General features: G+C 39.3%; 1 protein-coding gene and 1 long non-coding RNA gene across 3 annotated transcripts in view; both read right to left on the bottom strand.

Moving 5' to 3' along the window:
• Positions 1 to 4,418: 4,418 nt before the first annotated feature.
• The window catches only part of UTP18 (UTP18 small subunit processome component), a 42,113-nt gene continuing 33,423 nt past the window's right edge, over positions 4,419 to 13,108 (bottom strand). Inside the window, exons 11-14 of one of the 2 annotated variants that reach the window (XR_013762863.1) lie at positions 10,135 to 10,309; positions 6,469 to 6,608; positions 5,250 to 5,386; positions 4,419 to 4,574 (exon numbers count right to left, since the gene is read on the bottom strand). Coding sequence is in view for 1 of the 2 variants with exons in the window: in XM_079134029.1 (XP_078990155.1) it covers positions 5,362 to 5,386; positions 6,469 to 6,608; positions 10,135 to 10,309 (340 nt within the window). In the remaining variant the exon portion in view is untranslated. The remainder of the gene's footprint in view (positions 4,575 to 5,249; positions 5,387 to 6,468; positions 6,609 to 10,134; positions 10,310 to 13,108) is intronic. The other variant, XM_079134029.1, reaches the window with a different exon arrangement.
• On the bottom strand, positions 6,658 to 9,576 carry LOC306657742. The gene is made up of 2 exons (XR_013762868.1): positions 9,214 to 9,576; positions 6,658 to 9,183 (listed from the first exon to the last, which is right to left on the bottom strand). It is a non-coding gene; the product is annotated as an uncharacterized lncRNA (long non-coding RNA).

Here is a 13,108-nt window from a genome sequence, read left to right as displayed (position 1 = left end):
TACAAAGCAATAGTAACAAAAACGGCATGGTATTGGTACCAAAATAGAAAGGTAGATCAATGGTATAGAATAGAGGACACGGACACAAACCCAAATAAATACAATTTTCTCATACTAGACAAAGGGGCCAAAAATATGCAATGGAGAAAAGATAGCCTCTTCAACAAATGGTGCTGGGAGAATTGGAAATCCATATGCAACAGAATGAAACTAAACCCATATCTCTCACCATGCACGAAACTAAACTCAAAATGGATTAAGGACCTCGGAATCAGACCAGAGACCCTGCAGATTATAGAAGAAAAAGTAGGTCCAAATCTTCACCTTGTTGGTCTAGGATCAGACTTCCTTAACAGGACTCCCATAGCACAAGAAATAAAAGCTAGAATCAACCACTGGGATAGATTCAAACTAAAAAGCTTTCTCTCAGCAAAGGAAACTATCAGCAATGCGAAGAAAGAGCCTACAGAATGGGAGAATATCTTTGCCAATCATACTTCAGATAGAGCACTAATCTCCAGAATCTATAAAGAACTCAAAAAACTTTACTCCAAGAATTCAAATAATCCAGTCGACAAATGGGCTAAGGAAATGAATAGACACTTCACAGAAGAAGATCTACAAGCAATCAACAAACATATGGAAAAATGTTCAACATCTCTAGTAATAAGAGAAATGCAAATCAAAACCACCCTAAGATTCCATCTCACCCCAATTAGAATGGCGATTATCAAGAATACGAGCAACAACAGGTGTCGCGAGGATGTGGGGAGAAAGGTACACTCATACATTGCTGGTGGGGCTGCAAATTAGTGCAGCCACTCTGGAAAGCAGTGTGGAGATTCCTTAGAAAACTTGGAATGGACCCACCATTTGACCCAGCTATCCCACTCCTTGGCCTATACCCAAAGGACTTAAAATCAGCATATTACAGAGACACAGCCACATCAATGTTCATAGCTGCTCAATTCACAATAGCCAGACTGTGGAACCAACCTAGATGCCCTTCAATTGATGAGTGGATAAAGAAACTGTGGTATATATATACAATGGAATATTACTCAGCCATAAAGAATAATAAAATTATGGCATTTGCAGGCAAATGGATGAAATTGGAGAATATCATGCTAAGTGAGATAAGCCAATCTCAAAAAGCCAAAGGACGAATGATATCGCTAATAAGTGGAGGATGACACATAATGGGGGGGAGGGAAGGGTTAGTGTTAGGGTTAGAGTTAGGGTTAGGGAGGGGGGCAAGTATGGAGGAAGAAAGTACTGTATAGAGGGTAAAGAGGAGTGGGAGGGGTGGGAGGAAGGGAAAAAATAACAGAATGAATCAAACAACATTACTCTATGTAAATTTATGATTACACAAATGGTATGCCTTTACACCATGTACAAACAGAGAAACAACATGTATCCCATTTGTTTACAATAAAAAAAAAAAAAAAAAAAAGAAAGGTACACTTGGGCTGGGGATATGGCTCAGTTGGTAGAGTGCTTGCCTCATACGCACAAGGCCCTGGGTTCAAATCCCCAGCACCGCAAAAAAAAAAAAAAAAGACTCTTTAAGAAAGGTACACTTAACTGTTGTATATACACACAATGGAATATTACTCAGCCATAAAGAAGTATACAATTATAACATTTGCAGGTAAATGGATGAAGTTGGAGAATATCATGCTAAGTGAAATAAGCCAATCCCAAAAAAACAAAGGCCAAATGTTTTCTCTGATAAGTGGATGCTGATACATAATGGTGGGGGGGGGGGGCGGTAAGAATGAAGAACCTTTGGATTGCGCAGAGGGTAGTAAGGGGAGAGGCAAGGGAAGGGGTGGGCAAGATGGCAGAATGACAGACATCATTTCCCTGCATACATGGATGATGGATGATTGCACAAATGATGTGACTCTACATCATGTACAACCAGAGAAATGAATCAAAATGCATTCTGCTGTCATGTATAATAAATAGAACAAATATTTTTTAAGATGGTACACTGAAAGTACCCCCCAACAGAAACACATTTACCTACATGATCTGTAGTATATATACATTATGACATAAGATCCTTTTTGCACAACATAAAGTTCCAGTATTTCCTTTCCACAATCTCATGTGGTGGTCTTCATACTCTCAAGAGCATGCACTCCCCACTCTGAGGACCATTGGTCTGTATCTGTCAGTGACAGATAGGATGCCCAACTTCTTGAAACCTCCATTTACTTTCCTGTAAAATCAAGAGTATCACTTTCCTTACACAGGAGCAATGAGAACTGCATGAGATTCTACAAACTGATGTCGGCCCAAGCATAGCACCAGGGGGTGGAGAAGGCTGTCCCCACCTCCTCTCCACACCTCCTGTCCCAGCCTCCATTTCTTCTATTTTATAATAATAGAATGGGGCTGGGTATGTGATTCAGTGGTAGAGTGCTTATCTACTGTGTCTGAGGCCATGGGTATAATCTCAAGTACTGCAAAAAGGGAAATAATAAGAACAAACAGGATCTTTGTTCCTCATGTGAGGAAGTTGGAGATGCACTGAGTCGACTCCCAAGCAGCTAAGAATTCTTTGAAGTTGTGAGCAAGCACTGTATTTCATGGGCACTTATTTGCTTGCCTCCATCCCATCCCCCAACTTCATTCGGAAATTCAAAAACATAACAGCTGGTTGCTACATTCTGTGCTGCTTTGCAAGGGTCACATACCCTAACCAGAAGCACATGTGCACGTGCACAGATCCTTAACACTAGCGCACTTCCCATCCAGTAAGGTAAATGATTTTCACCTGTAATTTTTTAAAACACAGGAAATTTCCTTAAAAGATTAATAATTTCCCAGTTCACTGAATGTTCGTGGAAATGAAGAGGAGAGGGTGAATGGGAAAGATTTCAACTTGTCAACCATTCATTCCCAATCTACCCAAATATATCCTGTGGGGCTCTACATAGCAAAATGTCACCTCCCAGGTCAAGATGGTTCCCTCCCAAAACAGGGATCTGAGCCATTCATGCTATCATAGCAACTGCCCATGGAGAACTGTGTAATGGAGTTTCTGGCTATGGCTCTAATCTCCTTGTAGAATTAACTTGGCCGTGGTTGTAAGAAGCAAGGAGAGCCTGCCTCAAATCCCTTTCATTGAGGGGAAAACAAATATGAAAAGACAAGACATTGGCTCTGTAGCATATCCACAGAACAAATGGCACATCTTCCTATTTGGGACGTTAGAACTGAGAACTGTTTGCTTTTAGTAGAGGATAAAAATGATCTAGAGGCTTTAACAAAATGCAGTTAAAATTTAATCTCTGATTCCATCATTTGCTCTGGAAAGATAAACTGCTCTAAATCTTAAACCATTCTGGGACCTGAAAATCTTATGCAAAATAAACACATGTAAGGTTTGGTGGCCATTTCAGAAACAAGCACTAATTTAGCTGAAACTAAAGACCAAGTGGCAGGAAAAGGCTACCAAAAGCCTTGACTTCAGTTACTAGCCTTATAATCCAATGCTGCCCTCTAGCAGCTCAAGACAGGAATAGCCCTGACCGCTCAGCTGGTTTTAAGAATTCGATTTAGCATTATTTACTATGGACAATGTTGCTGTTAAAGGGGAGAGCAGAGGAAAGTTCTCTACAATTAGCAGCAGTCCATCCTAATAGAAAACATTCATTTAGAAAGATGAGGCAACAAGCAAATGAAACCCACACTTAAGACTGCTCTAGGTCATCTCCAGCAGACCTGGAAAGGCCCAAAAGTCCCTGAAGACACCCTCCCCTCATCTGTTTGAATAAACTTAGTGGAACCTGTGACTTCACCACCCCTCCTCCACCCTGACTTCTCCCTTCCATGTTTGAGTAGGGAAGGGGTTGAAGGCTATAGACCTCTATTTGATACTTCTCAACACCCCTTTAACACTTCTTATATAAATGATATGGTGTCCATTTTTCCTAAGAAATGTAGGGATCAGCCTAACTCAAGGTTGTATTATGACTGAAGAACGATGGAATCATTTGTACGCCGGCATAATGAGCACTTCCAGGAGGGAAGCGGCTAGCGATGAGTAGAACAAGAGTACCAGGTGTCATATGCCCGTTCCCAAGTAACAACAAAAATGACTGAAGAAGCCCAGGAGTCTTTTCATTTCCATAATCAACTTTCCCAGAAGACCTGGACATTTAAAACTCTCTCCATGAGACCTGACTGCTTGCTGACTGCCACAGCTCCTGAGAATGTCTGCAGCTGATACCCTAAAGCACAGAGAAACTTGTTGGAAAGGGAGAAATATCAGTCAGGGTCCACAGGGAAGTACAAGAATATCTGCCTATGTTATTTCTGTCTATAACAGGGGTTTTCAGTTTCTCATGTTTAGTCTAAAAGAAATGCATCCTGGTATAGGGGTGGGTAAGAACCACATAGACTTATTTTCAAAAAAATTTGACATGTTTATTAAGACATTGCTATTAACATAAGCACAGCTGACTCCACGAATCATTATCATATATTATCACACATTCTTTCTGGAAAATTTCTGAGAAGACATATTGGAACAGGCTTTCTCCATGGCTGAGCTGGATCTGAAGAAAGAAGAGAAGAAATTACACACCTGATAGAGCTGCTTGTCAATAAACAACATGAGCTGCCACTATTATTTTGAGAGGCAAGATAACAACTGCTTTCCTCTCCCTGCTACAGTGTTGCTCAAAATTCATCGATCTTTAAAAATCCTTTTTCCCTAATTAACCCTATTTGCACTCCCAGAGTGTCTTCCTCAACATTCATAAATATCAGAGTACACCAAATGTGATGAACAGGTCGACTGCAAAGGTCGGCCTCCAAACTCCAACAGTATCAGGTGGAAGGTCAAGCTGTGAGAAAGGAAGCATGCCCTGTTTAAAAACCAATATCCAGCTATTAATCAGTTCTACAAAACAGGGCCAGCCACTAATACTCTCCCCAGAAGCATATACAAGTAAGATGCTTTAAGTTCATACAAAATGTTGGTAGATAGGTAGCTATTATCAGCAGATACCCCCCCCTCTCTCTACTAAGTCAACAATAATTTTTCTACATTAATTATGTTCAGTAATTATGATTCTAAATGCAATATTGGAGATCTGACCTCAAAGGAACAGAGTCAGATTGTTATCAAGGAGGATAAGAAGTTCCCAAGGAAGGCTGCTTGAGTCCAGTCAGACAGCTCCTGATCTACTGCCACCCTAACTCCCCTAACTAAAGATACAGCAACTCACAGGCAGAGAAACAAAGCTTGGCTCATGTGGTACCTCTGCCAAGTGACTGAATGATATAATCTTAAAACCTGCAGAATTATCAGAAAGAATTTTCTTACTTCAAATAATCACTTCAGAAGTCTGAATAATGGTGCAACCTGAAAAAGAGAAAAACAACTTTGTAATTACCCACATAATCACTCAGTTTGTGTAATGACATGGAGGAAGATGGGGGACACTGGTAATCATTCAAAAGGGAGTTAGGTTCAGACTGCCCAGTCCAACATTCTGGAGGATCCCGCTGCCTCAAATTGTACATAAAATCATTAACCTGTTCCAAAGCATGAGACTGAGTTCTACAAAATGCCTAATCCCCAAACTCAACCGATGTGCTGTCAATCCAACTCACTCAATAATATAGCTAGAAACAATCTGATTCTAGAAAGCAATGCTCGGTGAAAACGGCTTCTGGAGTGCACTTAGAGAAAGGAAAATTTCAGGTCTAAAAACCACAGAATTTCTAAGTGCTATATGAATCTGCATCTTTTTATAAAATATGTACCAAGAGAGAAGCAGTTCAAAACATCAGAAATGAGACCAGAGGAGATACCCTGAATAACTCCTCTTCCTTCCAAGGTAAATAGAACTTTACACTGTTGGCTACATTCTCTTTTCACAACGATCCCCTCAAAATCAATTTATATTCCTCCTTTTCTTTACCCTGAAGGCCTTCCCTAAAGCATTTAAACATAAACACAAGGTTCTATGTAGACCCCAAGAGCAACACAGGAACAAGGAAAGGAGACTGTGATTTAAGTCACAGGATTCTTATTGAAAGTTCCTGACTTTACCCTGTCACCTTTATCTTCTAACCATCATGCAATTAGACTTTCTAACTTCTTGTTTTATAGCCGAGAATGTGGGGTTCAGAAAAGAAACCAGGATATAGCACATAACTTTTGGATATCTTTGTGATTAATGTCCTTCCTTATAGCTTATACTGCAAGTCAACATCTGTTTTTTTTTTTTTTTTTTTTTAAATCACTTAAGTCCAGTGGACTAAACAGTGAATTGTCAAAACAAAGGTTAATCTAAACATAGGGAACCAAGAAAGTGGCAAGATTATTAAAAGTGGCTAATTTTCCTCAATTTGACATTCTCAAACTACAACTTATAAGAGTAAAAATAATAATTATAAAAACTACATACATACTTACTTTTAAACATAAATAATACCTACCTATACATCAGGGCCTTGCCTTTCTCATTCCCCAAGGCAAAGTATCCACTTCTGGGAGAAAAATCCATTGTATGAACATGAGAAATATTCGTTTTAGTGACTGGAAAGTTAGAAAATACTGTACAAGAAGGAAGGTGAACCTGCAGGAGGTAATAAAAGGCCTTATATTACAAAAACTGGGAACCAGTCTTTCTTTTTTTTTTTTTTTTTTTGCGGTGCTGGGGATTTGAACCAGGGCCTGTGTTTCCGAGGCAAGCACTCTACCAACTGAGCTATATCGCCAGCCCAGGAACCAGTCTTTCCTAAATCTTATTTTTCATTGTCATTTTGCTGGAACAAAAACTTCATTTTGATTGGCACATACATAAAAGTACTCTTCTCTTAATGGAGCAAACTGGTCCAAAATTAAAATTTGACTTTTTATGTCTATTAACTGGGAAGGAAGGGCGGAAGGAGAAGAAAGCATTCATGTGACATCTAGCCTGGTACCTGAAAATTCAGATGTTTGCTGAACAAATAAAGGAATGAATAAACTCAAGTGAAACATCAATGGTAATTAATGGCCCATTAATGCTCTAGCTCACTGACCATAGTAAAGAATATTAAAATCTGATCACAGGGAAGAAACATCTTAAATACTATCAAGGGCCTAACTGTATATAACTGAAGCCTAAGTAAAGTCAAACCACATCTTCCGATATCAAAATTTCCTTTTTACAACTACATGATAAACTCCTTGCTCTCTGCCATCTCCCCTCAAAGAGAGCTGAATCATGAAAACCCAAATCAGCAAGTGAAACTGATGGTGTAGAGGAAGCCAAAAGCTTAGCCAAAGTCAGGCCTAGGCATGAGGAGGAGGCACTGAGCCTTTTTTCCAAGTCTACTTCCAGGGAAAATGGGCCTCAGTCCCACAGATGAGACAAGTCCTCACCTAATTTATAGACTCAATGTCTCCCATGAAGCTCCTCATGGAATTCTCTCCATGCACGAGTGCTCTTGCCTCAGACCAATGATCAATACTACCTGGCTAGAACTCTGCTATGCTCTGACCTCTTTATGGCCCCTGTATTAAAAGGTATAATTGAACTATTAATTAAGAAGGAGCCCCATAAAGACCCAACTCCATTAACTCAGAAATTTCCTTTTATCTTTAACACTACTTCTATTATGACAGGTAAGGGTCCAGGGATCAAAATTCAACAAGGAAAAGCTCATTTATTCTTAATTTATTAAACAGAAAATCCTACAGCTTTCTACTACAACTAAGATTATAAATATGATAATGATTTGACTTCTGCATCACCTACTGGTGCAATGGCTTAGATTTATATTCACTACTTTTATGCTGTGATAACAAAACTGTTTGGATCATTATAAGCAATTGCATTTAATGATACCAACACTGTTTCACCAAGGCATTCTGAAGCTGCTATGCCTGGCTTCTTTCCATTAGATATTATGGTTGACTACTATTTAAAAAATGTGATTTGGCTGTTACTAATGAATTCCTTGTGAGATTCTGCCACAATAAAAAAACATAAAGGCTGTCATGATCACTGAAGCAAACTAGGCTGAACTAACTACTGTGCATCTTGCAGAATATATTATGTCAACAGGAGATAGATCTCATGGTTTTCTAAAACAATTTACTACCATTAAAATGATAAAAAGGTTAATATGTACGAGTACACCACCACTTCCATTAGAGGAGCCGGGACTGAGGAACAAGGATTTTAAAGCTGCCTTGAATTGGAACCTTCTCATTTATCAAATGATTCATTCAACAGAAAGGCGATAATATGCAAATACTGTATTTTTCAAACCCTTTCCCAGCAAAACCCTTTAAGAAAATCTTAGGCAGAATCCCAGTATACACCACAGACAACAGTGACATTGTTCTATATAATACAAGCAGGAGCTAAGCCTCCACCTTGCCCTTTCTGCCATATAAAGCCTGTGCATAGCAGTGCTAGAAAAAACAATCTAGAATCACAATTCTGGTTTTACAAACTGTTGGGTCTATGTATATAAATCCTCTGAAGGACTGTCATTTGACTCAAATTTTTGAATTCTTCATAAATCTTTGTAAACTACATATTATTACACAAGCTTATACTAATGAAGTATACAGACCTTTTTGTTAAGCAAGTGAGATAAAATCAACAGTTTATAAGACACAACCTGGCAGTATACACAAATGAATGCATGATGCAGCGATGCTCTTCAAAGTTCTATGCCATCTGTCATACCTGGCACCCAGAGCAAGTAATTGTTACCTTAAAAAATTGAGTCTGACTGAAGACTAGGAAACTTCATGGAAATGGAGGTGACATTTAAGCTGAGCTCTGAAGTTGGGTAGAAAAGCTTAAGGCAGGTCTGAGGCTAGTGTCCTCAGAAAGACCTGCTTGCAAGGGTGGTCCCAGGATGGTGTCTGGCAATGTGACTGGTAAACAGTTCCTTACACTTCCCTAAATACGGGTGGTCCACTGGGCCCAAATCATTTATATAAACAACATGATCCATGCTGAACACAGGCTTTACTTCAGAATTTTGATACACACTAGACAGGATGCCTATGTGAACCCCCAATAAAAACCTTGGACACAGAGTCTCTTTCCCAGGTAGAAAACATTTGACATGTCATCACACCTCACTCCTGGAGGAATTAAATGTCCTGTGGGACTTTATTGGGAGAGGATGCCTAGAAGGTTGTGCCTGGCTTCCTCAGTCCTTCAGCCCATGTGCCTTCTCCCTTTACTTATTTTGCTTTGTATCCTTTCACCACAGTAAATCTTAGCCATAAATATGACCATATGCCAAGTCCTGTGAGTTCTTCTAGTAAATCACCAAATATGGGGGTGGTCCCAACACAGGTATTCCCAAGTACTGTCTAGCTATTTGAATTCCATTATTTTTATATAACTCATTTTCAAGTTCAATTTATTTTCAAAATCTAAGAATATAAGTGGTATAGCACTTGACTAGGAGGTCCTGGGTTTGATCCCCAATACCAAAAAGAAAAAAAATAAATCTAAGCATTACGTCCAACCCATTAAAATAACAGATCTTTAAAAAGTAAAAATGGTCGGGCATGGTGGTACATGCCTGTAATCCTAAAAAGTAAAAATGGTCGGGCATGGTGGTTCATGCCTGTAATCCCAGCAACTTGGGAGGCTGAGACAGGAGGATCGCAGGTTCAAGGTCAGTCTCAGTAACTTAGTGAGGCCCTACGCAACTTAGTGAGATCCTGTCTCAAAATTTAAAAAAAGTAAAAGGGCTGGGGATGTGGTTCAGTGGTTCATGTGTCCCTGGGTTCAATCCCCAGTGCCCAAAAAAAGAAAGGGGGAAAAAAAATGCAGAGGTATGAAGTGCTTGCTTGCCTTAAATGTTATGTAATTTATATGCTGAAAGAAATCTCTGAAAATGAGGACCACTACTTAAATGGATAGCTCTGCTTTCCCAAAAGGACTGACATAAAACAAATGTGGTGGCTGCTGTGCATTATTTCAACAAGTGCACCCAAAAGCTATAATACTAGTAATTTCTAGACAATTTAGCGTTACTTTTTAAAATAATCCAACACTTGACCCAACGTGTTAGCATCATGTTTTGAACTTAAGATTTTAAAGTTACCAGGGCTAAAAACAAAGAGAAAAGGAATATTACCAATCTCACTGCTTCTTTCAATTTTTCTGAAGCTATTGCCAAGATTTCTGTGGTAGGATTGAAGGCCAGAGAAGTAATACCAGTAACCAAGTTCATTATGGCTTTCACTGGCTTTGGGTTTGTTTCTTGGAGGCAAGAATCTTGATTATATATGTTCACCACTCCACAATTAGAACTGCAAAAAGAAAAGAGAATAAAACATTTTAAAATGAGTAAAAAAGGATTTTATAACCTAAGTGAGTATAGATTTCATCCCACAAACTGACATTTGCATGTTTCATGTTACACAGAACCCAGCAGCCGGAGAGGTCACGGCAAGGCAAAAGCTAGACCCATTCTTTCAGTTTTACTTCAGTTTTGCTGAGCTCTTAACAACTCTGGCAACTTTCAATGTAGGTCTAGCTAGAAAATCCAAGAAAGCATAGAATCTCCATTATTCCTTCATGTGATAAATACTTATCAAATGTCAACTCTGCGCAGGCACTATTTGAGTGCTTAGAACGCAAAGGTGAACAAGACACCAAGACCACTATTCTCATAGTGCTTATAGCCTAACATACTAATGTGTGAAAGATAACTGACCTTCCCCTATAATTCCTTACTTTTATTATTCTATTACATTTATAAGAACTTCCAAAATAGTAGTAAAGAGCAGCAGTACAAGCAGGATCTTAGTTTTGCTTTCTGGAAATATTTACAGTCAAGAGTTATAGAAGAGATCATTCACTCTAAATTTACTTAAATATTTATCAGCAATGAATTATATCCAAAACTCTGAAAAGGTAAATCCTATTAAACTAAAGTTAGTACATCATTAACAGAATCATTCAAACGCAAGAACTTTAGAGTAGACATTTTTTATCTTAATTATCAGACCTCCTGGGGCCATGGGCATCAAGAATAAAGTACTTATAACTCACAGATTCTTAATTCAATGGTCATAGTCCATTTCTGCTACTATAACAAAATATCTAACACTGGGCAACTTGTATACAATAGAAAATCGTTTCTCAGTTTTGGAAGCTAGGAAGTTCAAAATCAGGCTTGGTGGCTACTCCAAGATGGTGCCTTATTGCTGCATTCTCCCAAAGGGACATGTGCCTTTGAAAGAATGGACATTTTTTAAGCTGTCTGTTTTATCTCAACTCCCTAAGGTCTCCCTCCCAGTAATGGGAACAAAGCCCTTAAAGCTGTTCCAGGAAACAGCCCCAAACAGAGAGTAAAAGAGTAAATTGAGCCTGATAGCCAGATAGTGCTCAAACAGTAGGATTACCAGAAACTATTGACCAGAATCTACACCCTGTTGTAAAACATTGTGAAACATGTTGTATGTTATCAGCAAACCCAGACCCCCTTTGAAATTTCCTGGCAGCTTTGTTCCCCATTTTTCCTTTTTTTTCCCCCTTTTTCCCCTTTCATGTGCGACCCCTCCCGATGTGTGGTTTCTGCCTTTATAAACCTACAAGATTTTCTGCTAGGGACTCGACTCCTGGACTCCTGCGTGAGTCATGAGTCGGGTCCCAGCGCGCTGGAATAAACACCTCTTGCGGTTTGCATCAAGTGACGCCTCCTGCGGTTGATTGGGGTTGCCGTCGATCCATGGGACAGAGTTGGGGTTTCCTTTTTGGGGGCCTTACACCTTCACATGGCAGAAGGAATTGAACCCACTCCCTAAGCTCTTTAATAAAAGTCCTAATGTGGGAGATACAGAAGGGCTTAGGTAGCAAGGGCAAGGTGGCAAGCAAGGTGGTCAGGGACAGGGCCAGAACAAAGGAGGGTAGAGAAGATCTTCTGATGAGGTCAACTTCCTGCTTGATGAAATTGCTCCTGGATACAAGAAGGGGACCCAATCAGACAGACACTTCCTTACTCGTGCTCCTAAGCAGGGGATCCAAAAGAAAAAATAAAACAGACGTGTGGACAGAGGAGCACCAAGCAATGATAGTGAGGAGTGTGTGGACAGGGGAAGAGATAAGAAGAGGAGGAAATTTCAGAGACCATAAAAAGAACAGGCCTAAACTCCAAAACTCCCCCACTGAACTCCCAGCTCTGGGGCCCCTTCTCTTCAGAGAAGTCTCTCTTTGTGTTTCTGTCTCTTCAGTAAACCTACTTCGCGCTTACTATCTCTGTGTCCTATTCTTCAATTCTTTGCGGAATGGAGACAATGACCCCGCACCCCAGCTCCACCCTCGAAAACTTAATCACCTTTTAAAAGGTTCTACTTCTTAATACTCTCACATAAAAATCCATGTAAGTTCCAACATGAATTTTTGGGGACACATTCAGACCATAGCACAAACTTAATAAGTTCAATATAAACTTGAGAGAAGAAAGAAATTAAACCTCAATCTCACAAGAATAATACACATTCCACTAAGTATACTGATTCCTACCATTGAAACAGCCTCATTCATGTACTTACTACTATTGATTTCTGATAATTAGCCAGGAACAACAAAAAAGACAAATTTGGTTTAATAAAAGACTCTATAGCTTGTTATTTATAGACAACACAAAAATCACACAAATAGTATATTAGAATTAAGTACGTTAAAGTCTTCCAACTACTTATATACACATTTTGTCACTTGATACTCATTTTTTGTTCTTTTTGCCATTTTTTTGCAATACTGGGAACTGAACCCTGAACCCAGGGGTGGCTCTCACCTAGTTTCATCCCCACCCCTTCTTATTTTTTATTTTGAAACACTCTTGCTAAATTACCAGGATGGACTTGAATTTACAATCCCAAGTAGCTGGGATTAAAGGCATGGGCCACCACTACTTAACTCCTTTAAACAGAACTATGTAGTCCATACTAACCACTCAATGAAAACAGTGTATAGCCTCATTTTATGAAACTGTCATGGACTATTTGTGTCCCCCGCAAAATTCATGTTGAAATCCTAACACTCCCCAATGTGATGGTATTAGGAGGTGGGGGTCTTTGGAAAATAATGAGATCATAAAAGTA

The sequence above is a fragment of the Sciurus vulgaris genome, assembly GCF_902686455.1.
Source record: "Sciurus vulgaris genome assembly, chromosome: 3".
Lineage (NCBI taxonomy): Eukaryota > Metazoa > Chordata > Mammalia > Rodentia > Sciuridae > Sciurus > Sciurus vulgaris.
This window is presented reverse-complemented; position numbering and strand designations above follow the sequence as displayed.